This window comes from Tinamus guttatus, unplaced genomic scaffold (assembly GCF_059628265.1).
Source record: "Tinamus guttatus ecotype Peru unplaced genomic scaffold, ASM5962826v1 Tinamus_guttatus_pri_ptg000155l, whole genome shotgun sequence".
NCBI lineage: Eukaryota > Metazoa > Chordata > Aves > Tinamiformes > Tinamidae > Tinamus > Tinamus guttatus.
In genome coordinates, this window is record NW_028288689.1 from 6,735,848 (window position 1) to 6,762,038 (window position 26,191).

General features: G+C 45.1%; 1 protein-coding gene across 1 annotated transcript in view; it reads left to right on the forward strand.

The window, feature by feature from the left end:
* Nucleotides 1-26,191, forward strand: part of CTNNA1 (catenin alpha 1) — a 96,555-nt gene that overhangs the window by 13,296 nt on the left and 57,068 nt on the right. Inside the window, exons 3-7 of the mRNA XM_088522641.1 lie at nt 2,166-2,361; nt 6,584-6,750; nt 7,348-7,467; nt 9,110-9,376; nt 11,312-11,515. Of these exons, the coding sequence (XP_088378767.1) occupies nt 2,166-2,361; nt 6,584-6,750; nt 7,348-7,467; nt 9,110-9,376; nt 11,312-11,515 (954 nt within the window). The remainder of the gene's footprint in view (nt 1-2,165; nt 2,362-6,583; nt 6,751-7,347; nt 7,468-9,109; nt 9,377-11,311; nt 11,516-26,191) is intronic.

Sequence of the window (26,191 nt, forward strand, 5' to 3'; positions counted from 1 at the left end):
TTTGTACATCTTTTTATTTAACAATGTTATTGAGAGCATCTTTAGACAGCCTGTGCTTTTTCAATTCCTGATAAGACGCACTATTTCACTTCTGCAGAAGGGCAGAAATGGATGAAAGAGCTAATGTTTCATTACTGATATGTTTTCTCACCTGTATCTTAAAGGATGATGTTGTAACTTGTTTTCCCTTTCAAAAAGCTGTTTGTGTCATTTACAAACTGTAACATTTAGGAATTTTTAGGGGTTTAGTGACAAAAGCCCTTGCAGTGAAGCCCTTCTGGTAGCAAGTACTGTCTCATAAGTTTTCTTGAAGATCACCTAGTGGAGTGATAAACATAAACAGAGCTCCCTTTGGTGTCATCTCATGCATTGTTGTGTTAATCATAAGGCAATAAAGCAACACTTTCATATGCAAGTTGTCTGGAACAGCCAGTACTTAGGAGGGGTTAGTAGCAGGTTCCCCGAGAGAAGTCAGCCTTTGTGGTATTTGTTACAGTATCAGTGCATCTTTTGAGATGATGTGCATGTATTTAAATCCCTGCCCACACTTTATGCTGGATTTGTAAATAAAACCTTATTTGTGTGGTGTGTGTTGTCCAGTGGAAAAAATGTAGGAAAGGCTAGAATAAAGTAAGTCTTGTAAATCCAAGCTCTATGCACTGGACATTTTGAAGATTCTAGGGAAAGACTCTCAGGGGCTTCTTAAAGTGCATTGAAGAGAGGTAACTGCATTTGCTAGGGTAGTTGCCCTGGGTTATACAGTGTTTTTAAATGCCCAGTATGAACTGGGCAGTATTTCTGCCAAGTGGGAGCTGGAAATGATCAAGTCCTGGTCTTAACATCCTCCTGATTGCCAGGCCACAAGGTTATGCCTTGGAAATACCTTGCTTTTTTTTCCCCTCCAGATGCCCAAGAGATGAGCACTTGGATGTCCCATTATACAGCTTTGAAGCCAGAGTTATTGACTGGCCAATTCTTTCTTAAGTTTGCCAATTGGAGTCCTTTCTTAAGTGAACAGACTTGTTCTTAGGAGCTTTTGATCGAAGTTTAGGACCTGTCATTTATCCCTCGAGTAGCACAACTGCCTGTGATAGCAGCCCCAAATTTTGTGAATGATGAGACTGGCAACACATCTAGGGAAAGGCTGGATAAATTGCCTTGTTGCGACTCCTTTACTTGGAGTGCCTGGTGAACTGAGACTACCAGATGCAAGTGCTCCCATTAAGACAGCAATATTCCCTGCTGAGGGCTTTCCTGCTCCGAATCCATCTACTGAGAAGATGGATTCCGCTCTGAGGACCTTTATGTCAGCAGTCCTTGGGCTTTCCAGAGCAGTAATTTTTTTAGTGTTGTAATTTAATGTGCCTCTGAAGTAGCTTTGTGTGCAGTCTCCTAGACTTAAAAAGAAGAAGAAAGGAAAAAGGGAGATGGAGAAGTGTATGCGGAATTTTGTTGGATTGAAGAGAATGAATCCCCTGTCCTGAGCCAACGGGATAACTGACGGTCACCTGGCCCGTGGTGACCAGCTACTAACAGGGCCTCAGATTAAACCCTAAGCAAGCTGTAAATATTCATTGCTTACAGGAGGATTGTGAGAGTTCAGACTTGGTTCTTTTATGGAAACAGTGGGCTCTGGGAAGCACTTTGCTTAGCGTTTAGTGCATTGGCTGCTTTATTCCCTGTTTTGGCCTGAAAAGAAGGTGTGTTGTTAGATTTCTGTAGATAATCACATCAAGCCCATTTTGTGCCTCTTATGCCCAAAGTCTATCGCAGGCTAATTATCCCAAGCTGGCGTTGCTCTTTTCGTAGTGGTGCTAAATAGCTCTGCCCTATTACTGAGGTTGCACTTTATCAATACACAAACACGTCTCGATTTTTAACATCAACTTTTCAGCTCTGCTGCTGCAAAGAAAGCTCTCCGAGCAGTTTAGCTGAATTTATAAGGCTTATCTAATGAATCAAGAAGCAGAGTCATGTTTAAAGAGACATAAAAATATACGTGAGTTGTTTGTCATGAGTTTAAAGCGTTTCTTGTCTTTGGAGCTGGCAATAGCACTGGCATTGCAAATGTGCTGTCTGGAAAACATGCGTGCGTGTGGTCCAGCTCACTGACAAACTAATAATTTATCTTATTTATTTTTTTAAACTCCCATCTATGCTTCTAGGTTACAACATTGGTGAACACTAGCAACAAGGGCCCCTCTAATAAAAAAAGAGGGCGCTCTAAAAAGGCCCATGTCTTGGCTGCTTCAGTTGAACAAGCAACAGAGAATTTCCTGGAGAAAGGAGACAAAATTGCCAAAGAGAGTCAGTTCCTCAAGGAGGAGCTGGTGGCGGCGGTGGAAGATGTCCGCAAGCAAGGTAAGAGATGTGTGTTGGATAGTTTTTAAAATCATAAAATGTCATAACAACTAGAACTAATCCCGTGTCCCTTAGCAGTTGTTTCTAATGACTTGTGCTCCTCTTTTGTGTAGACTTTCATCTTGGTGGGTTCGGTGTTAACACCCCTTAGTGAAGGGGGCATGCTAGGAAATCAGCTGTCCCAAGGAAAGGCTCAAAGAGAGGGAAAGGCTGGTGCTTAAATCGAACTTTAGATGCTCTTTTAAGCTAAAAAGTAAACTTTTTCCCCTGCCTGTAAATGTTATGTAGACACTTCTCAAATATTTGTCAATAACTTCTTCAAAATTTGGATGTATTTAAAACAACGTTGTAGGAGGAAGAACTGCGTATCTTTGACTGAGCTGGGTGTTTTGAATATGCCAAATAGAAATAGCAATAAACAGAATGCAAGGATCTCGATCAAATCCTCCCCCACATCTAGGGTTGATTTTTTTTTTTAATCATTTTCCTTGATACTTCCTTGGAGAAGACCTGTGAGGAAAGCCTATGGAGCTGACTTACTGTAAAATTTGAACCAGTAAATGTTGTTGCTCATAAATCATTTATCATTCTTCCACTCATGAGCCTTTTCTATGCTTCAGTGAAACCCAGTCAACTGGTATTAATGGTGGCTGCTGCAACAAAAAAAAAAAATGAAAACTCATTAGCATTAATTATTGTTGTAGCTGAAATTGCCCAGTGCTCAAGTATTAGCTGAAAATGGGTGTAAGTTCCGGAATAGCCTGGTTGACAGACCAAACAAACATTGACATAAGGGTCTGAGTGGGCTTAAATTAACAACAACCACCAACACAGAGCCCTTTGACTTGAAGGCCTTCAATTGCTGTTGCTTGCTTGGTTGCTTCTCCGGGCTGGGAATCTACTGTGAGTATCTTCAAGTGACCTTTGGTGATATTAACGAGGGGGAAGCAGTGCTCGGTGCTCTGGGCTGTGCAGTTCCTCAGGTTGTCCCCTAGCTGCATGTGTGGTTGTGTTGTCTGACGGGAAGAAGCTCCTAGAGAAGGAAGGCTGATAGAAAAGCTTCAGTACAAGTTTCTCTTGTTTCTTAGTTCCATTTGATTTCAAGGATGCACGGGCTTCATGCCAGCGCTCCATCAGCTGTGGATGTTGGCTGGAGGCGGCAGGAGGCTCCGCACTGCTGATGACAGGGTGGTCATCTGCATCCTGCAACCGGGGGCAGAAGTGGAGAGGAAGTTCTGGCCGCTTTGGTGAACAGGAGGATGGTTGTGGCCGGGCAGCATCACGTGGCTGTGGAGCAGCAGGGGGGTTAGGGATGGCCGGCACGCTGTGCTCGGCAGCAGGCAGGGAAGTCAGGTTGTGAATGCCTCTATTGAGAGCAGCAAGAGGTTTAGCTGCTGTGCTTGAGAGAAGAGCTGAAGGAATGCAGACAGATTATGGAGCTGGTTAGGACAACAGATAACTTGTCTCATCAGAGGAGGTTAAAAGGGTGTCTGGTTGAATGGCAGAGCTTGGAGGGTTGTGACTGGTGACACACAGTCTAGCTGGAGGTGTGTAGCTAGTGCAGTTCCCCAGGGTCAATAGTGGGTCCAGGTTGTTCAAATTGGTGACAGTGACATGGGTGAAGGAGCAGAGAGCACCCACAACATGAGTGCTCATGAGCAACCCCTGGGCACACTGGCTGAGACACCAGAGAGGACAAGGCTGGTCTCATCTGACCGCTCTCCCCTCCCGTCAGTGCCACCTCCTCCCCCAGTTGTACATTGGCCTCTGCCTTTTTCTGAAACCTTGGGGGTTGGTTGTACCGTGAAACATTTAGCTCTCCTGATACTGCTGAAAAGTGTTTGGGAACCAAGCTGGGTTCTTAGCCGTGTGCTTGGCATCCAGACTGGCAGCAGAGCCTGGGGTCAAGCAGAAACGTTCCTCCAGGTGCACTTGGCAAGGACAGGTATTTTCTGTTCTCTCCAGTATGGCCATAGTTCACTTCCTCTACATATCTGCATACTTGGCTGAAGACCCAAGGTATTAGCTATGTTCTCACTGTTACATTTCTTCCAGTGGAAGAAGACCAAAAGCTTTAAAAGCTTAAATCTGGGTGTTAGGTTGGAGGTAAGAGAATGGATGGTTTTTGAATCCTGTGGATTGACATCAGATCTCATGGAGACCTGAGATGCAGGAGTCTCATGTGGACACTAAGGTTGGCAGTAGTGGGGACACAGAAGTGCCTTCTGTATCCACGATATTTTAGTCTTTAAACTCTGCTTTTATCCTTCTCTTTGTTTGGGGGGGGGAATATCCAGCCGTTTGGGAGATGTGATGGGTGCCGCAAGCCGAGAGGAGCGGGGCCTGGGTGCCAGGGAACAGTGAGTTGCAGAATCCCTGACCGGGCGCTCTGCTAGGCAAGGTGACCAAGGCAGGCGCTGTTGATGCACGCCCGAATATCTGTCGGATCAGTAGAGATGGCTCCTCAAAATGCTGAGGAGGCAGGTGCAAGCACTGGCATGCCCGGGAGCTCTTTGCATTTCCAATAGCTCAAGTGAAGCAGCCTGGACACGGGCTTTTAGCTGGAAGGTGCTAATGGGCAGGAGATGATGGATACACGGGTGCAAATTTGCACCTTGGAAAAATGCATCTGGGCCTGCGTGTCCTGAATGCACGTTGGTGCTCGTGTAAAGGTCTTCATGTGAAGAAAACCCCTTCTGTCATGGTCATCGTGTACCACAGTGCGGAGGAGGTTTGATAGCGCTGTCTGCAGCTGCTGTCAGACCCTGTGGGCGCAGCAAGGAGGGGCCTGGAAAGTGGTAGTTTTTCTGATGGACTAAAATCTTAGCATTTCTGAGATGGGCTTTGTTCCATTAGATTTAATTGAATCCTTAGTATTTTATTGGCAAGACCATAGTATGGCTACTCTTGTCTGTTCTTTTCTTGACTGTTTTATTTTCTTTCTCTGTGCAGTATCTAGGGACCATCAAAGGTTACACTGGAAGAACGAAATTGTTCATATAAGGATGCAGAATCTGAGTCGTGGTCTGACCCTTTTGCATTGTAACTCTTGAGGCTCTGCTGGCTAAACAACTTTGTTACCTCTGGGTCACGTTTCAAAAGGTTGTGTTGGATCCAATACAATCTCCTAACACGTGCACGAAATACAGCAGCTGCATCCTTGAGCTGGGGCAGAGTCCCTTATTGCCCTTGCTACCTTCAAGTCTAGTTTAAACAACCATATTGCTTTGCTTTTGCTTTGTAAAAGAACTCTCAAAACTAGTTTAATTGGCAGAAAAATATATATATGTATATGCAAGAACTTGAAATTGAATTTTCTGTTAGCTATGAAAAGCTGGCTACCTTTTAACACTCTGACAAGCTGTCTGAAACTCACTGAATCTTTTAAAGGCTCTCATTAAAATAAAAAAGGAGTAGTGCTTTGTTTCAGAATGGCTTGTTGCAGCTTGAGGTGGAAATAAGGTTATTTTTTTTCCAACCTGGTAGCAACTTCTGAGCTTCAAACAGTGTGTAAAGGATGTGCTTTCTGGTCACCTTCTCTTACCCACAATCTTTGGCCTTGAGTGCTGCGTGTTTTCTGAACTAAATCCTTGCTGTTCTCCAAATGCATCTGAAGTGCATGGAAGTCTAAGAACAGTAACCTACATTCCCAAACTAGCTGCTGCAAAAGCAAACTCCTACTTCAGACAAGGAGAAACGTCCCTTTCTGGTTGCCTTCAGGAGGGACTTCGCTGCTAACGCGGCCTCTGCCTCTCCCAGCTGACCAGCAGCGCTGGTGCCGTGTGACATCCGTCTTCTCTCCTTCTCCTCCGATGCTCATCCGCAGGCTCTAAAACGTTGGAGTGTTTTAGCAAACAAAGCATTCCCTTGGATGCAGACCCTTGCGTTATATGTTGTATAGCTGATTTCTCTGTAGCCCCCCATCTCTAAGGGAGGCAGCCAGCCTCCATGTCATTGCTCCGAAGTGTTTTATTATCAGATGAATTTATGACACTTGCCTTAATGTCTGCAGTACATTCTACTGCTTTTCCTTAGCTTTTACGCTCCCGAGAAGCTTTCCCTTAGCTGTTGAAAGCATCGTAGTGTTCCGTAGAGGGGAGCGAAGCTTCTGCGTGGTTGTGCTCATGCAAAGGGGCTTTCAGACTTGCCTTGTCCAGAAGCTCTTGTGCCCCTTGGGAAAGGGCGCGGGTGCTAAACGTGCCCCCCGCTTCGCCCCGCGCAGGTGACCTGATGAAGAGCGCGTCCGGGGAGTTCGCCGACGACCCCTGCTCGTCGGTGAAGCGCGGGAACATGGTGCGCGCCGCCCGCGCGCTGCTCTCCGCCGTCACCCGCCTGCTCATCCTGGCCGACATGGCTGATGTCTACAAGCTGCTCGTCCAGCTCAAAGTGGTGAGTGCAGCTCCTCTCCGGAGCCACCTTCCCTCCCAGAGGGTCTTTGCCTTTTTCCCCTCATGTTCAGCACTTGTGCTGAAGCCATCGGGTGCTTTTGACAGTGCTGCGCTTTATCCTGAACTGTTAGGACTGAAACTAAATGTATCATGATGCACTAACTGCAGGCAGCAACCTGCTTGCTTAAAGAAGGAATTTGGGTTGCTCATCAGTGCTTGCTTACAGCAGGTAGGCAGGAATGAGGAGCTTCGTTGAACTAAATAAAGGGGATGGGGAATATTTGGAGAAGCTTTTCCTTATGAAGAGGAGGGTGAGTGATTAATACAGAACTTGCACTGAAAGGAGACTCTGTGCTGGGCCCACTCAGCAGTGGAGGTTGGAGAGATCCCTCCTTCCCTCTCTGTGGCCACCTCTGCAGCTCTGAGGATTCTGTGCTCTGCTCCCCCCCCCCAAAAAAAAAAAAAAGAGGGGAGGGGGCCAGGGGGAAGAGGGGAAGGTGCCTTCAGCCTGTTACAAAGTCTATTCTAGATTATTTTACCTGAATTGTAGACTGTATTACTTGGGAAAAAAAATATATATGAATGTGTACTCTTTTAGGTGGAAGAAGGTATCTTGAAATTAAGGAATGCTGGCACGGAACAGGATTTGGGTATACAGTACAAAGCCCTCAAACCCGAAGTCGACAAACTCAATATCATGGCAGCCAAAAGACAGCAGGTATAGTGATGGTAGTGATGGCAGCGCTCTGTTCTTTATAGAGTTTCTTTTTTTTGTTGTTGTTGTGTTGTTGTGTGTGTGTGTGTTTTTTTTTTTTTTTTTTTTTCTTTTTTTTTCTTTTTTCCCCAAAATCTAGGTTTCTAAATCTAGGTCTTTTTTGCTTGTTTTGGAGTATTAGTTGCTGCTAATAACTTTTTGCTGAGTACATCCTGTTGCAGTCAACACTGTTTAGGAATTGAACTAATCTCACACTAGAAGCAGAAAATTTGCTCAACTGTAGTATATGGTTTCTGATATATTCTGTGATTATCTGATCTGATATACTTTATTCAGCACATTTAAGGACAAAACTAAACAATATGGTTTTGATACCGTAATGGGATACTGCTTCCACAAAACTGCATCAGGGCATCTCCAAACTCATGTTTCAGACTTGGATGTGCAGTTGGTGTAGGTAAAGAATTAAACATGAGTAAGTACCACCCTACTTCACACAGAAGTGCTGTAGTGTGTCTTGTGCTGTCTAAAAGTCCCTGCTCGTGATACTGTTACAGCCGTTTGGGCGAGACAGGTTGGACTTGCACGGAAACACCCCCTTGCAAAGGGTTTAAAAACCTTTTTGTCGGGTGCCTGTGCTGTGTTTGGATAGCCAGCGGTTAATCTCAAGTTGCAGGTGAAATTTGTTTTGTTCAACACCGCTGTTGTGACTCATTCGTATGGGGGCAAGTTTTGAACAAAAAGCACAGGTGTGGGCAGTCTGATTGATCTGAAATAGTGTAATTTTGGTAGAGCTGCATTTTTTTTCTTTTTGTTCTGCTGATCTGTATAGACTGCAACCGCTAAGTTGTTTTTTTGCTTTTTTTTATTTTTTGAATGGATTCATCTTTGAAAATAAACAGGGTGCAATTTTAAGAAGATTGCCATTCGGTGAGGTACCTAAGATCTGGTGGCAGTAAGGTTGCGTTGGCAGAGCAATAAATGCTCTTAAACTGCTCGTGATTCCCTTTGCTGAATTGCTTCCATGTAGAAGCAGTATGTGGGTTTCTTACTGAATATCTCTGTGCCAATTGCACAAATTAATTGAATTAATCACTTACGAAATAGAGCCACTAGTCTAATATGCCAGTGGTTGTTAGTGATTGCCTTCCTCCCACTCCAGCTAAATGATGCTTGTCGCTTATATCTAGGCATCTTAAAGGCATCTTAAAGGCATCTTCCATCTTTTACAGAAGACAGTGACGACTTGGATTGATCCTGTGCCACTTTTCACATGTGTGACTTGATTTGCAAAACATGTTTGTCTCCTGAGGAAGCCTCTTGCACTTAGTCTAGTTGTTCATTTGATAGTTAAAAATCAACTTGGTCTTTAAGTTACCTAAAAATGTTAAGCAATGTTTAGGGTACTTGGCATTCCTTGCAAGTCTGTAGACCTAAAGTAAACTTGGATTGTGTTATTTTTCAAATCTTTGGGCTATTCTGTTCTGAAATCTATTGAGCCCTTAAGAATAGGGATGTGGCTCAAGGTTAAGTTGGATTTGATGCTAATAAGCAAATAGCCCTCTCCTATTCTGTGGGTGTGGGGAGATGACATAAGGAGACAGGGTATGGGAAAGGGCCTCATGTGCTTCCCCCTGTCCCCCAGGAGCTGAAAGACGTGGGTCACCGTGACCAAATGGCAGCAGCCAGAGGGATCCTGCAGAAGAACGTGCCCATTCTCTACACGGCCTCGCAGGCCTGCCTGCAGCACCCCGACGTCGCCGCCTACAAGGCCAACAGGGACCTCATCTACAAGCAGCTGCAGCAGGCGGTCACGGGCATCTCCAACGCGGCGCAGGCCGCGGCCTCCGACGACGCGGCCCAGCAGCAGGCGGGCGGCGGGGAGCTGGCCTACGCGCTCAACAACTTCGATGTGAGTCCTGAGCCCAGCACGGGGCAGCGCCCGACCGGCCCTCCTCCATCTATGAGGAGCAGCTGCCTCCTACTACTGCCCGAGATATATATATTTTTTCTTTTTCTGTGTGAAAACCCAAGTGACTTAGGCTCTTGTTTTCTAAAATCAATGCTTTCCAAAATGGCAGTGATAGAGAACAGAAAGGAATGATGCAGTTGTCGATGATTGAGTTGTCAAGTTAAACTAGCTCCAAAATAGCAGTCACTCTGCTCTTACCTTTGATATAAACCTTTGGTTTATAGGAAATTGATAATTTCATGATGTATTCTGGTAGGTTACAGAAATGACTTCTTAGAAGTGAATAATGTAGCTGGAATTGTCCAGTCTACCAATTGGGAGGAAAATGAGGTGGGAAACTTAATATAATCTTTGGTTGGGAATGAGGTAATTTCAAGCAGATGCGTGTCACTGATCTGTCACGGGCTTCATCTTGGATTTGGGAGGTTGCAGAGGGAAGCCCATACATTTTTAAAGAAAATGCTTTGCTTTTGAAGCAAGCATTCTGTGTCTACCACTGATTGGATCTCAGATTTTTAAACATCTCTTATTTCTGAAACTTCAACATATTTATTTTCTGAATGAGGGTCTCCTTCTGTTTCTCTCTCCTTTCTGTTCTTCAGTCTCTATGTCCCCTACTTTACTTTGTGTGCTGTGTTTCTGGACTTTATCCTTAATGTAAAAATACTACTGACTTCTCCTTGTGCCCCATCTGCAGCATTTCTCAATGAATTCCTAGGTAATAAGAGAATGTCATAGTTATTTTATTTTAATATGCACTTCTCCTTTTCTTACTGTGCAGTCTTGGAGTGGTAGCATATTGCTACTGTATCGACTTCATGGCTAAAAGTTCAATAAGAATGAGGAGAGTATCACAACAATATCCACTGTGTTTAAAATTGGCTGCACATGCTGCCTAGTTCGTTAGAGAGGCTAATTGTGCTGTCTGAGAAGAGATGCAGTGTCTGTGACATTAATGTGAAGTTAGCTGATGATATATCAAGTGACGCTAAAAAATATTATTCCAGAAAGTTTGGGATTTCTTTTTATAAAGAACGAGTAACAACCTCCCCTTAATGGAGGAGAGGGACCCAAAACCTAAACAAATCGCCAAACCTTGAAATGACCAAATCACATATTGTGATAAACTGCAGAACCTGTTTAAATAAACCACTGGGCAGTCCTTCCCAGGTGCTGTTTACTGCCCGGCTTCTTCCCGTATGGTTTTTGTGACTGGTATTATTGGCCCTTCGCAACTCCTCTGATTGCTGATTCGGCCTTAACTCTCCTAGTATTACCTGGGCTTACTAATACACTCTGCTGAGATAAAACTGATGTTTTTCAGCTTGAACAAATTGATTTCTATGCTATTCTAAACATTTGTGTTGATGCCTCATTTAAAATTAAGACCATTATATTTACCTTCATAACCACGTAGTGGTGGAGAGAGAGACTGGCTAAACTAGGACAACAGAGCACCCTATATAGGGCTAATTTGGGATGGTTTTTTTTTCTGTTTTTTCCTTCATGATGTGGTAATTACATTTGACAACCTAAATAGTTAAGGCATGTCCAGATTGACATAGAGATAAGGAAGGGTTCCATCCTTGAACCTTATTTATGTTGGCACATTTGATTTTGCCATTCATGTAATGAGACTTCTTGTGGCCAAGGTTTTTTTTAGCTGTCAAAGCAGCATAAGAAATGACTAGCAACTTAATCTGTTGGGAAACCTTTTAGTAATTTTACTAGACTACTCAAGAAAATTGCCCTCGGTGCCAAAATTTTTCTTTTATGCCCGATCGAGGGGTTGCTGTAAAAGTTGGTCTTATGGTGACCTAAAAGTAAGTTGCTTGGGAGTCCAGTTGCTAATTTCCCAAACCTTTATTTTGCTAGAAACAAATTATTGTGGATCCATCAATGTTCAGCGAAGAGCGTTTTAGGCCTTCCCTGGAAGAGCGCCTGGAGAGCATCATTAGTGGAGCAGCCTTAATGGCTGATTCATCCTGCACACGTGATGACCGCCGGGAACGCATCGTTGCCGAGTGTAATGCAGTGCGACAGGCCTTGCAGGATCTGCTCTCCGAGTACATGGGCAACGTGAGTATCTCCTCTCATTTCCGTTTAGTTTTTCTGTTCTGAACTCCATGTGACCATCTAAAATGTGAAATCAAAGCTGTCTGGGAGCTCGTTTGTCCTGTTTCTGAACAGAATGTGGATGTTATTGTGTTGTCCTGAACGGTGTGTCAGAAGGACAACATGGAAGCAGGATCCAACATATTTAGATCATCCATGACACTTAGTCTAAAACTGATCTTTATTCTTCAGAGAAACTATTGTCATCAGATCGAGTAAGCCCTCAGTACAAGGTTTTAAGTTTCTCTCTTAAATTTTGTGTGAATATGGGGTAGAACTGTAGTCTTCTCCCCCCCCCCCCTTTTTTCTTTTTTTTTAATTTTTATAATGGAACTTTGGTTTATGAAAAATTACTCCTTCTTCACTTCTTTTGGAGCTTGGGAAGTTTATATGCACGCTGTCTTTTAACTAACAGCATAACTTTTCTGAATCAGGTTAATTACTGCTGCTCCTCCATTTGAACAAAGGTGGTGTGCAAAGTGAAACCTTAAATATTTAATAAGAAATCCTTAAAGCAGTTTGGTATAAATACTGGACTCAGAGCAGCTTTCTTTCAGTGTTTATGCAATTTATATTTAGTATAAATAATGTATTGAAAGTATCTCTGCATTTGGAATAAGTGTCATCCAGATGAGCCTCAGTATTTGAGGGCACCATAATGCCTTACTGAACCTTTTCCTTTTACCCTTTTGTCTCTTAATTCTTAGCACAGGGGATTCCAACCTGAATAGCTTTTGCTGTGTTGAGAGAGGAGCTGGGCTATCGTAAGCTTTGGAATATGCCTTTCAGCTTAAATACTGTAAAAGTGGATAAATACCGGGTGAAAAGTCGCAGAAATGGCAACAGCTTAGCAAAGGCTGGATTGCAGCACTGTGGCAAGTCAAACGGGGTAAAGAAATCTTAATAGGATGAGGGGAAGTCTTGTTCAAACTTTAGAGCATGCCTGAAGTAAAACCGAACTCGGAAATGCCGTCTGTAGACGGGATTTATTCCGGAGCGCTGCAGTGCCGTGTACCCTTACCCTCCAAAATGTTATCTTTTGGCCCAAGCTCCTTCCACCTGCAGCAAAGCTGGTCCAGAGGCTCCATGTGTGAATTAGGCTGGTGTAATTTAGAGAATAGAGGCGTACAGTGAACTGCAGGTGGGAAGAAAACTAAGGATTTCTGTTTACCAGTAAAAGACAAGGACAAAGTAATTGAACAGCACTGAAAGACAAGTCCTGTATGACCCGCGGCTGAGCTAGGTACGTCATGTAGTTGCTTTTAATTGCTTGTGAAAGGAGCTTGCTCTCAGCACTGCTGTTATGTAGAACTGTACTGAGCTGTGTCCTTTGGAAATCGTTTCTGTCGGGGCATTTTATTAGTATATGATGTGTTTGTAATAATAGCTCAAACAAATGTGCTTGTGGGTTGGATTAGTGATAGAGAATGAAACACCTACCAAAAGCTGCCGAAAAGCAGGGAAGAGGTGAGTGCTTGCTCTCCCACGTGAGATGTGCTTGGCTTTCTTGTGCTCATAGTTGGTCCGTGCCTCTGTAGGACTTGAGGGCTTTGAGTTCCTTTTGCCTTCATGAGTATCCTGCTCCTCTCGCTCTGTGCTGTTGTCTCCGATGCGCGAGCTGAAGTAATCGCCCTGAGATGAAAATAATGTCTTCCCTATGTTATCTCTTTTAACACATTGTGAAATTAGTGAAGCGTGTTGAATTTTTAAAGTCACTGCTCTGTTATGATTGTAGACAGCATAGTTGGGAAAATGAGATTAGAAATGTGGTGAAATGGAGTGGAAACAGCAATTGATAAATTATGGCGGAAATAGGGGGTGGTGTGTGAAAATCCCAACTGAAGATAGAAAAAACCTCAAAGTGATGAAACTAAAGACTGAATAATAGCCAGGGACCTAAAGAGGGGAAACGGATTGATACATGTACAAGAAAAGTAGGGATGTGCCGACCTACAATATTGGTAGGGGGAAGCATTATGTCATGTATATGTGTGATATACCCACAGCTACAGAATCCAGCCATCTCCTGTTGAGCTTTTCTCTGAGCTGCCTTTGAAGAGGGAAATGAATCAGGCATTAAATCTGTTAATTGCACAGTACTTGCAGTGCAACGTAAATCCCGTTCGAGTGCTGGAATAAGAGCTATTTATTGGCCAAGTGCTTAAAAAAGCAAAGGGGAGATCAGAAGAGGGAAGCACCGGAAAGGTGGAAGCACTGGGATGTCTGGAGGCAGATCCTTTGGAGCCCTAAATGCTTTCAGTTCTGGGGCCTTCCTCTGGCTTCCGTGCTTTTATTGGGCTGTGTAGTGTTTTTTGGGGTTTTTTTGGCTTCCAGATCTCTGTAGATGAAAGGCTCTTAGTTTACAGCCCAAACTCTAGTGCTTTGGACCCGTAGATTAGCAGCCTCCCTAAGGGAGAGCACTGCAGCCTCTCCTACGGCGTATGCTAGAAGTTTCTATCTGAGCAAGCTTTTCAATAACGAAGAAGCTGAATTCCAGGGTCTCCTGAGCCGTGTGTCTGCTGCCATAGTGATGCAGCCTGCGACTGTGTCACTAAAAGAAGAGCAAGAGTCGCTGGCTCAGGAGCTCCTCGTAAAACGTTGTGTCCCCTTTGCTTGGATTCCTGTGCGTTTTCCTGTCGGACACACCGCATCTCGCCACTTCGAAACAGAAGAGTAGCCAGGCTAAATGGCACAAACCTCATCTGCCGTGTTATAACTTAGTCCCTTTGCTCCTAAGCCACAAGCAGACATTAGGTTTTCTTTTTAAGCCTGCATTGCAGATTCCTCCCTGATCCAGACACCGATGTGAGTATGTGGGGCTGACTTTAATGCACTGAACAAGCTTCGTGTTTGTTGGTGGTGCTTGAAGGGCAGAGCAAGACCCTGGAAACCAGCCCTAACAAAATGTGCGTTGATCCTGGCTAGCAGTGTCAAAGCAGAGTAGTCCAAGGTCTTGAATCAGAGAGCAGCTACCTAGAAAGCAATAAATCGATCACATAAGTCAGTGTCAGCTTTGCTGCAACTGATCTATGGCGAGATTAGGATGTTTGCATGATGCTTCCGATGTAGCCCAGTGTTGCCTTAGCACAGCAAGTGCCACGCTGCCTTCCTCCACATGGAGGGCAGCTGCAGCTCTTGCTGCCTCTCTCGTGTGCTGAGCTGCTCAACTCCGCCTCAGTTTTATGCATGTAGCTTTCATTGCCGTTAAATAATCTAAACTAGTTGAAGCAGCGGCATAAAAAAGATTAGTGGGCGGATAGAGCTGACGTATTTCTGCATTTCTAAGTCCATGTACAGAATGGAGAGGTAACCAAATTCCATAAACTTTAAGGCATGACACAGTGTGCGCTTTCGGGTGTAACTCTCCACGGATGTTATTACTGTAGAACTCGAACAGCTTGATGTTATCTGCTTTGTTAAACAGAATAAACATAGGAGATCATGGTTCGGAGATGGGGGTTTAGCAGGTTAGAAAGCAGCGGCAGGACGTGAGCTGGGAGCTAAACCACAAGTTTCAGGCTGCGCTCGGTTTGACTGCGTTCAACTCGCCAGAGATATCAATTTGCTGCACCGGCTTATCTGATTGACATGTAAGTCTGGGGAAAAAAGGCTTCCTTAAGCTTTGAAAATCCATTTTATTACTTGATGCAAATGCCCTAAGGGATTGGGACAGTTGGGTTTCTTTCCCTTTTTTTTTTTTTTTTTTTTTTTTTTTTTTTTGTTGAGACATTCAACAGTTTTATGCAGCATGCATAGCAGTGTGGAAAAAGCTCACACTAAGGTATATTCAGGGTATATTCTGCATCCCAGCAATTTCTAACGCCTGTAACCCAGCCCTGCCCACACATGGAGTTCCCTAAGACCCTGCCCTGCCATAGGCTAGCAGGGAGCACAAACACTGAGCTTGTCTGTGTACAACATGCTCATGTGCCATGAAATCCCCTGTTGCTACATTTGGAAATAATAAATCACATTACGTAAAGTGACTTGACAGGTCCTGTTTCAGTGGGAATTTTAGTGCTTTCATATTAACATTCCACCCAGATCCGGGGCTGTCTGGATTGCGTTAGAGCCAGAGCTCGGCAGCAAACGGAGAGAAACTGTTTGGGGCAGCTCTGGAGCAGGCCGGCCAGGCACAGATTATTTCAACTAATTTTTGCAGTTTGCAGCCTGTGTTTGGCCTCCGGGGCCTGAATCCTGTGGCTGGGTGTTCGGGGATGTGCATGCAAGCGTGGTTGTTTTTTTAGTACCATGTTTTAATCTGATTTACAAGTTACATAGCTATGCCTTCAAGGGGGATGAAGCAGTTGAATCCCAAAAGCATTAAGCACTGGAATGATCCACGTGGGACTGCGCTGCCCGATAGGCGCTCTTGCCTGCTGGACAGTGATCTTGGCTCTCTGAAGATCCCAAGTAAATCTCAATTTCTGTTCTTGGACCTGAGTCTCATAGTTTGCTAAGCACTTGATCTTGCTCTGTTTTTCTTTCCCAAGTTTCCTTGAGTGTCTCCGTGGTGCTCGAAAATGAACAAGCAGGGAGGAGCTGTGGTTACATCCCTGGTGTCCTTTGGGAGCAGTAACTCAGCATGCAGAGCTGCTGGTGCAGGGTGGTTTTATTCATGATACAGCACGTGAGCCACAGCATGGAGATGTGCTCTGAATTGCCCTATTAATAACAGTGTCCCGTAACTCTGCATTCCCATCGGGAATTTCCACACGGAAATTTTCCTGGCACTGTTAAACTTATTTACAGCAGGTACCTGTGTATTCAAAAGGGGCTCTCACACAGCCTTTTTAGCTAAAGCAACTATTTCTTGGAAATATATGGGAATTGAAACAGCCGACTGGTCTGTTTTTATCTCTGCACTAATAAAAACACTGGTCAGAGGTTCAGCCTTCGGATAATCTGCCCTCCCTGTTCCAATGTTGTGTTTGCACCAGCTGGAGATGTCGAAGGGAGGGACATGGTGGGGAAGCCCAGGTGGATTTCCCTGTCGTGGATTCAGCTGCTCAGCAAAGGGAGCAGCACTGTGCGAAGGGAGGCACTAATTTCCATAGACATTATCAATTTGTCAAAGATACGGCTTTTAAAAACACTAAATTGCTGAAGTAATACAGTTTTTTTTTTAAGTGGTTAATGCTTACAGGATGGCATCCAGTAAATAATTCACCATGCTTTGAATGAAGCTAAGTGAATATTATTAGAATTTAAGACTGTAGCAGTTGGGCATTTTGGGGCTGTAGAATCTAGCAGGTGGCTGCGTAGGTGCAGAGCCTCAGCCCAGCTTTGGGCTTAGTGTGGGCGTATTTGGAGTCCTGGAAGCTTTATTTCTTGAAGCACTTGGGTGAGGAGTGTCTGCAGCAGAAACAAACCCTCCAACACTAGTCTTAAACCTAATAGTTTAGTAGCTGCCTCGTGCAACAGTGAAGATGTCAGTTCTCCTTGGTCTCTCCTGCACCCTTTTGAAAGCAATGCCTGAAAAAACCATCTGTTTTTCATTTCTTTTTAGTGGATGGTGTCCAGTGTTAACACCTATCTAATATTGCATTGCAAATGCAGACTTTTCTGAGGACGCCGAGGATTTGCTGGAGGAAGCCCCGCCATAACAAGCTGCGTGTGGGTGAAACGAGCTGGTGTTCGGTGGCACCTGCCCTTTGCCGAGCAGCCAAACAGTTCAGGTGGGGATGCTGGAGCGCTGCCTGCGGAGCCGCCTTCCAAACGCTGTGTTTTGGGAGCGCCTCCGTTCCAGCCGGAGCCTCTGGAAGGCAAATGCTTGGCCTCCGTGCGCTTACATAAGGCTCTTTGCTCCCCCCGCGCTGCTCGGCGCGGCTCGAGCGCCGCTGCGGCCGAGGCGCGCGTGGAAGAGGGCCCGGGAGCTTGCACGGGGGTCACTGATCTGGAGCTAAACTGTGTTTTAGCCTCCGGCAGGATCCTGCTCTCAGTCTGCAAGAGTCTCCCACACGCAACGGGGCTTTCTCAGCCCCCCTTGCTGGAGGAGGGTGGCGGGGGAGTTGCTGCACAGTCGGAATACACCGAGTTTTGCATTGCAGCAAATACTTGCACCTGAAGTCCCTAGTCGCCCCTTCCTTTTCTTTCCCCCCCGCCACCCTTCAGCCTTGGTCTGATGCAGGCTTTGGATCCAGTCCCAGGCTTTCTGCAAGATGGGAATGAGGGTAGTCATTGCCCCTGCACTCTTGGCTCTGGTAGTGTCTGGTGACACTAATACTCTGTCCAGGTAGCTGGTGATGCCTAAAACCATTGTGCTCTGTTTGTAGCTCTTTGTTTTTATCTAGCTCTTTATTTTTATTTTCTTCTGTTTAAAATATTCTTGCAAGCAGTAGAAGTCTGTTCTAGACAGTGCATGTAGCATCGAGACTACACTTTTACTCTGCTTAACCTCTTCTGTCCCATTGCACTTATGTCCTCTGAAATGTTCCCAGTGTGACTGGTGCTGCAGGCCTCTGTGGTCACAGAAAGACAATACAGAATAATTGTGGAGCAATAGAGAAAAACAAGCAGTTGGACCTTATTCAAGTACTGGCAACCCTCTTTAGATGGGAATAGAGGCAGAAAACTGGCTTAATCCTCCTCTTGTGGGCGGCAAGGAGGAGGGTTAATCTGTGCCTTCTTCCCTCGGTGCTTAGGGAAGACTTGGAATGAGAGGAGATACAGATAGACTGTAAGGGAGAAAGAGCAGAGCCAACTGCTTATGCACCAGGGGTCACAAATCTTTTGCTCAAAACCCTTAGAACAGACTTGCATCTTGACTTTGGAAATTGTATATTTGGAAAGTCAAGGTTACTGCTGCTGATGTGATACTCAGAGAGAGAGGTTCTTTTCAAACAACAGCAGAACCTGGACACTCAGGCCAAGAGCTTCCTTGCAAAGATGTGCTAATGCATGTGCATTTTCTTGGTGCAAATTAATTAAACAAGAAAGTTTTCCCTGGGCATCAGGCCCTGCGGGGAGAAAAGGGACCTTTGCAGTATTAGCTCTGAGCGAAAAGGCAAAGCATCCTCCCTCTGAGCTGGCCTTCGCAGGGAGCTCTGCCTTTCATAAATGCAATGTGTTTTCCTTTAACTGCTGCGTGGCTCAGGTTGAAGTTAAATGTTGCGTGAGGCGCAGCCGTTTGGGGGCATTGACTCATATTGCATGTGTGTTAACCTTTGACTGGCAAGGCGAGCCGATTTCGCTGTTCCTTGGGCACTTTGCTGCTTCCATATGGGGCCAGAAAGGAGAAAAAAAAAAAAGTCCTTGCTTCCCTGCTTCGAATGTTTTTCGGTACGCTCTAGGCCTGAGGTCCTGTCAGCTGCGTTTTACCCAGTGCGGTAATTTGAACTGATGTTATCAGTTACTTAAAAACCTGTGGAAAGAATTTGCCAAGCGGGGTCTGGTAGTTCTTTGGAAATGGAAAGGCTTTGAAAACGAAAGGGCTTTTTCTAACTGTATTTATGGAATTGCATCGCTAATTTAGTAAATATAGTGTCATAAAAGCCAGATTTCTCTGTGGAGCCAAGGAGATCCTCAGGAGACCTGGGCCTGCGGGCTGACATGGGTGTTTGCAGGTGGGTTTGTCCCGGCAGGCTCCGTGGCAGCTCTGCTGGCCCTCCCGTCCTTCCCGCCTCTTGCATGAGCCACGTTTGGATTTGTATGGAATATATTTCAGTCTCTTACTTAAAAGATGCACTCCTTTAAAAATAAAATAAAAAACATGCCTTTTGTTCGCTTTGTGCAAAATTAAATGAATTTGGGCTAACACTCCCACCTGCTAGCTAGGCAGGCACTTTTAGTTTGCTTTTTATAGTGACAAGTTTAAGATCTAACCAGGCAGCGTGAGGCTGTGCATAGAGGCAATTCAGGGGGGTGAACATGCTTAATATCATCAACTATCCTAGAATTCAGATAAGGGTTAGATTTTCCTTCTGTCTTGATGTACAAACATGGTTGCATTTGTATGTGCCTTACAATCATAAGAAAAACGTTAAGGATGGCTGCAGCTACTGAGGTATCTTCCCATGTCTTGCAGCCACCTCTTGTTCATGTTCTTGAGATTTATTTCTGTAGTGAAATTTATTTCTTGATATCAGTTTGTGACCATTCTCACTGCCAGGTCTCTACTTCATTACAGAAGAAGTTAACGCTGGTCAATGATGCTTAAAAAAGGGTCTTGCCCACCTCAACAGTCAACTTCTGGCCTCTGCACAGTCCAGCAGCCTCTTCTGAGATCCTGTGGATAGTTTTGTATTTCCCTGGTAACTCATGAGCTTTTCTTGCATTTTTCTGTGCTATAGCTTTGAACCTTCACTTTGAGGACAACTTTCAAACTTTTGAACGGTCTCCATGGAGTCATCTAGGGGGAGGAAGGTGACATGGGAGCTCTGATGTCAGGTACAAAACAGGATTGCAGCTGTATCATTTGATACTGTTCTCCTTAAATGCCAAACTGTGAATTTCCTAGAGGCAGAATGAGTTTTTCGGGCACCTCTCCAGGAGTCAAAAAAATCCCAATTCTAGAGGTCAGTGAACTGAAAAAAGCCAAGAAATGAAAATTTAATGCAGAAATAACTGAAATGAAGGAAGGAAACCAAGTTTGAAGCTCTTCTGGTATGTACCTGATCAGTTGACCCTCTTGCTGCTAAATGGCCCCCAGGATGGTCATTTTGCTCTCTGGTGCATCTTTTAAATTGAGCCACTAGTTGAGGACAGAGTCTTCATAAACCTGAAAGTTTTTTGGTCTTAAGCTTTGTACTCAAGTAGTAAAAACTGCTACTAAAATGAAGGAGATCAACTGAGGGATACAGGCACAGCCCAGAATGGTGCTAATGGAGCAGCACATCCTCATAGCCTGGTCCTGCCCTGCTGTCCTGTCCTGAAGATGTTCTTCATGGACAACAGAAGACTGTTTGTTTTGATACTTGTCACCAATAAGCCAAGCAATCTGCCAATTTTTACTGGAATTAATATTCTAGAGGAAACATCTCCTGTTATTGCCAGGTCTTTGGGGATGTGTGATTTCCCTCTCTAAATCATGGGTTCCTCCAGGTGACATCAAGGAAATGTTTGCAAAAGGGTAGGATGCTGCTGCTGTATGGACAGCGTGTCTGCTGTAATTTTTAATAGATGATTTTGTATTTATGTAGTTAATAGATTATTTAATGTGTTCTGTAGCCTTCTCTATGGCTTTGACTGTACTACCTGCTTCCAGAGTGCTGTGTATGCAGTGGGAAGGGTCGCTTGATACTGGGTGTGCTCAGCCTTGTAGGCAGTTAAAACTTGTTTTTTTTGATGCAAAACTGAATGAACTGGGCTTCTCAGAGTACTGTCACCTTGAGTACATTTTATATTCATATTTCTATACACAGCACTGTGTACCAGTAGCGCATAAAACAATGAAAAATGGAGGTTCTTTGCATCCCATACTGCCCTTTTCTTCCCTTTCTGAACATTTATCTTGCAAACGACGCTCCTTTGCTGCTCCCTTCACGCCTGCAGACAGCTCTTAAGTGGCTTATTCCTGTCCACAGTCATTTTCTTGCAGAGAAGGGCAGCCGCTTTGTATGTGTCGAGCTCAGACTCAACTTCAGAATACTCTAATGCTTCCTCATTATCTGCAACAGTGGCTGGCTAATTAGTTAGCTCAGTAAATAACAGCCCGATAGCGTTGCTGTGAAGCACGGCGTTGGGCCTGGCACCCGGAGCGCTCGCTAATCCTCTCTGCGTTCTTCAGTGAGTTGCTTCGGGTACTGCTGGAGCTAAAAGGAGCTGCTAGAAACACCGATGTGACCAAAACCCACCTGTGTCCAGCTCCTGGTGAGCACAACTCAGCAAAATTCCGTGGAATTACTACAGAAAAGTAATGCATGGGAGGCAGAGGAGGTGCTCGTCTCTGCTTTCGGTGTCCCTTTCCGTTTGTAAAACCTTTTGCTTGCTCTAGGAAACAACTTCATATCCCATTTTCTTTGCTGTGCTGCAAGTTAGGGCTGCCGAATCCCTTCCGATAGGACCTAAAGCGACCAAACAAAAGCTATTTATATTTCTAATAATGAACAAAGCACGCATTAATTCCCGCTTTTAATGTCTTGTGACTGTATCACTGGGATTGTTTTATTATCTGCTTCTCCAAGCTGCCTTGCCAGGAGTTCGGTGGCTTTCTTCCCAGATTCCTAATGCGCTCCCTTCCTCTTGGAAAGGGCATATGCTCTCTTGGCTCGCTCTTTTTAATTTGAGTTTTGCAGGGGTCTGTGGTGTTCCAATTTTAGTCGTGCTATTTCTAAAGCCACTCACATGCATGTAAAGTATGAAACATTTTAGAGCTTTTGCAATTACTTCAGGTCGAAGCTTGCGACGTGCTCTTCATGTTTCTTGATGGCTCTATTTGTTCGTGTAATTTGCAGAGAAAAAACTTGAGATGGGCTTTAGATTAGGAGCCCAATTAGCATTTTAGGGGAAAATTAAGCATAAAAAGAGACTCTGTGAGAGTGCATTACTCAGCAGCCCGCGCAGCTGCCTCGTGCTCGGTGCAGGATTGCGCCTCGTCCCCCTCGCTTGGCGCTTGGAGACGTCCCCCTTCCACCCTGCTCTCCCCACGGCTATGGCAAACGAGGCGAGTTGACCTGTATCCATCTTTGTTTAACTGCTTGGAAGTCAACAAAATTTGCTTTGTGAGGAAACAGCTGGAAGTATTGCCAAAATATTGTGCTGGCCTTGCTGAGCATGGTGGTGCTTATTTTGGAGTGCTTTGGATGCTGGATTAGGCCTCACCTGATTGCTCTGCAATCAGCACTGGCGCAGCCTGGGTTTCATCTGCACGTAGCAACAAGGAACACTGCGTGTTTAAAATTAGGCTTTTGTCAGCAGTTCAGTTACTACTGGGGGTTTTCAGCGCTGTGTTAAAATGTGGCTGATAGGGGCTGCCCTGCGTGATCGTGGTGGCTTCATGTCATCTGGGATAAGTGAGCTGTTTTTAAAGCATAGGTGCTTTGCTGAAAACTAGGGTCAGATGTAGAGTATGTGTTATTGCCAGTTCCAGTTTTGCAGTATGTTTTATGCTTCTTACTAGAGAGGAGGATGGATATTGTGCAGTTTTAATGATTTTTAGTCCCAGTATTGCTTTAAAGAAGATCAGCTCAGACTGTTTGCTGGAGCCTGTGAAGGTCTCTGAATCAATGGCCAGTTCCCTATGCAGCTAGAGCAGCAAAGGTCTTTGGTGTGTGTGTGTGTGTGTGTGTGTGTGTGTGTGTGTGTATTTAAGTAATAAATAACTGGATCCCTGTATGGCCTGAGCTTGAAACTTAGCTCTTCATATTGCCTTGGTTTGGTAGTCAAGAAGGTCACTGACTGCAAACCAGACCCAGCATTTACTGAGAGATTAGGTGGGAATTCAGGAGTGATTCTGATGGCAATAGGAATGTGTTTTAGGCTGGAGCAGCCCTGAACATTTTGGAGAGCTGCCATTAAAGGCAAAAGAGTGTGAAATTTGGAAGGGGGGAAACTTGTGTTCTTCTGATTTCCTATTTCTGTTAAGAAATAGACCCTGCTCAAGACTAGAGCTGCGAATCCCAGCTCGTGCATGAGGATGTGTGACTATCACTAGTGAAAAGGCTACAAGTAGCTAGAGAAAGGTCTGTCTCAAAGGCAGTAGAGTGTTTTTGATAATTGATATTGGTAAAAATAGGTCTTTTCTGTTTATAACTACATTACATAAAGGAGAAAAAACCCACTTCTCTAAACATGAAAAACCAGCCTGTGGAATGGCCTTGGAAGACGCCGCTTTAGTAATTGCTAGGGAATGGTTTAATGGTCACCCAGAAGCGGTATCTGTATTTTTCAGTGATTGCATATGTCTCTCTGGACTGGGTGCCTGGTGTTTGCAGGGTCCCAGCTGATACCTGCCTGTTAGTGCCTCTAAGTGTGGGTTAAACCTTTTGTCATTGACTGTTACAGCATAGGTTGAAGTCAGGGGAGTTTCAGGGAACAGAATGTCATTGAGTTTGCATAAATGCTTGAAATTCTTTTAAAGCTGATGATCGCTTACTAGTTTGTCTGACGAAGATTGCCATTTTTTAATAAATGGACATGGAAGACGGTGCCAAACTTCCTCTTTTGAGGATGCAGCTTTGCTTTGGTTTACTCGACCGCCGAAGCGCCCGCTGAGCTGAACAAAAGTGCTCTGTTAGTCTGGGCTCATTTGAATCCAGTGGAAAACGTCTTCACGTGTGCCTGGACACCAGCTCGCTCTGTCACATTGATTGTCGTCCAAAGGCAGACGCAGATATGAAGGGATAAAATCCCTGAAATGTATCTGTGCGGTGCACCGGGCGGCTGCTCCGCTGGGCTGGCGCTTTCCGTCCGTCCGCAGGGTGTTACGGTGTGTTCAGGCAGCTGCTCATCCTGCCAGGATCCTGGGGTAACGCTGAGCTGTGTGGAGGTGCGGGACACCTTCCCTTTCCAGACCTCATTGTAAAGTGAACGTGATTTTGTGTGTGCATCTGCAGGGCATAGAAAGGCCTCTGCTTTTCTTGTGTTTCCTGGGTTTTGGCTCCGGGAGGCGTCGGATGCTGCTCAAGAGCTTGGAATTCTCTCCGTGAACACTTGCCTGCTTTGGAACAAAGCGGTGGCTTTTCTCCCCATTCCAGATTTGTCAACAAATGCCTAAATTGGAAAATAATCCCAAACTTGGAGTGGGAGAGTCACTGTGGCTCATGTGGCGATTCCCAGCGCTGGAAGGATGGGCAGGTTGCGGCGTGCGAGTCGTGGATGTCAGATCTGCCTCGAGTCCTGCCTTCACCACCAGGCTTCGCGATGGACAGCAGGGCTGTAGGGTTCAATCTGTCCAGCTAGGAGAGCATTCCAGTGGCTGTCAGACAGCTGTTTAAATATATTTTTAGTGCCCAAACCCAATACTCATTGGTTATTCTTGATATGGCAAGAATTATGGATGCTTTAGGGCCACAGGAAACGTGGCTTTCGGGTCATGGGAAATGGGAGTCCCTACTTGGAGAAGTCAACAGTGAGACCCTGCAGAAATACCTGGAGTGCAAAATGTGACCTGGAGAGCATAGATACTCCTCCAAGTGACCTGTTGTTTCGTGTTGTAGCAACTTGTCAAAGATACCTGCTGTTCCTGGCTCATGAGTAGGGAGTCATGTCAGCGATGTCACACCTGCCAGAGCTTGCAGTATTTTTTTTTTTTTTTTTTTCCAGTAGTCCAGCCTAATCGAAGGTCCAGCCTCAACCTCACTGGATTTCCTGGCAGCTTCGGCCGGGATGCTAATTGCAGGGAAAAGCCATCTGTCGTGGAGCTGATGCTCCCTTACTGCAAAGTTTCCCAGCTGCCATGCTGCTGATGGACGTCCCTGAGCTCAACTGCTCCTCTGCAGAGAGCTACATAAACTGGAGGCGTTTTGCTTCCTCTCCAGCCTGTGGCTTTTAAATTCTTAACGATCTGAGCCCTGAAGATGGGCTCGGTCTGCATGGAGCTGTCGGCAGGAGGCAGGAGGGAGCCACCCCTGCCTGCGCCCGCGCCCTGTTCACCCCGTACCCGCTTGGGCTGAGGCCTGTCTGCTGCTTCCCCGAGGTGACCACCCTGCACTCCTACCTCTGCAGCTGAGCTTCGAGGTATTTCCATCTTTGAGACTGTCTGGAAAGATGAAGCATCCCACAACACTTAAATTATTCAGCCAAAATTTCGAGTACAGAGTAAATCTGAAGTCCCCGTAGACCTTGCCACAGCAGATGCTGCTGCCCACGGGGGCATGGTTTGCTTCAGGGCTAGCTTAGATCAATAAGTACTTGCAAATCCTTGCTGAAACGTGTCCCCTTATGCTAAGGGCAGTAGGGATGATGCTTTGCCACCCCTGTGCCCTTGAAATGAAGGGTGTGTGGCTTGACATGGGGCTCGTGGCATGGCCCGTGGTGTGGTTTTCCCAAATGACTCGTTCCTTTGCTAGGTGCCTAGTGAAGACGTGTCTGGTGTGAGGCCCTTCTGGAGCTTGGTTTGCTTGGAGTGAATCCAAGTTTAGATGAGATTGCTGGCAAAACTTCCCCCAAGGTGGTTAACAGAGGGGATTGCCGATGTGTTTTTGCCGTACCTAACTCTTGTGTGATGCCCTTAGCAATGGAAACTCATCAATGTTCTGTGTCCTTTTCCAGGTTCTCCCTATTGACAGCTTGTGTCATTATTAGCTTTAGGAAGAGCTCTGCTAATTTTACAGTTTTCTTCTCTGAAAGATTAAAAACTTAAGGTTGTGTCAGGGCTGGAGGAATCACAGATTCCTACTCCCAGTTACCCAGCGCACATGGCTTTGAAGCAGAGGTTTTGGGCGTGTGATGGATTATTCAGGAGTTTGTTGCAGGAAAGAGCAAGCACATCATAATAAAATACTCAGAGTGGGGTTGGGCTGCATTTCATGTTCAGTCTCCTTCGTATTTTTAGTTATTTGTAATCACAAAAGTAGATGCTGCTTTTCTGCAATAAGCTTTTCTAGAATATTTTACTCAATTAAAGGCTATTTTGAGAATTTTGTAGCCATACAGCTGAGAAGTATCTTGGCAAGATCTTTCTCTTAGAAATGCGTTTCCTGTATCCAGGGCTGCCTTTAATCTCATGTGGGCTAGCAAAACCTGTTCTGCCAATTAAAT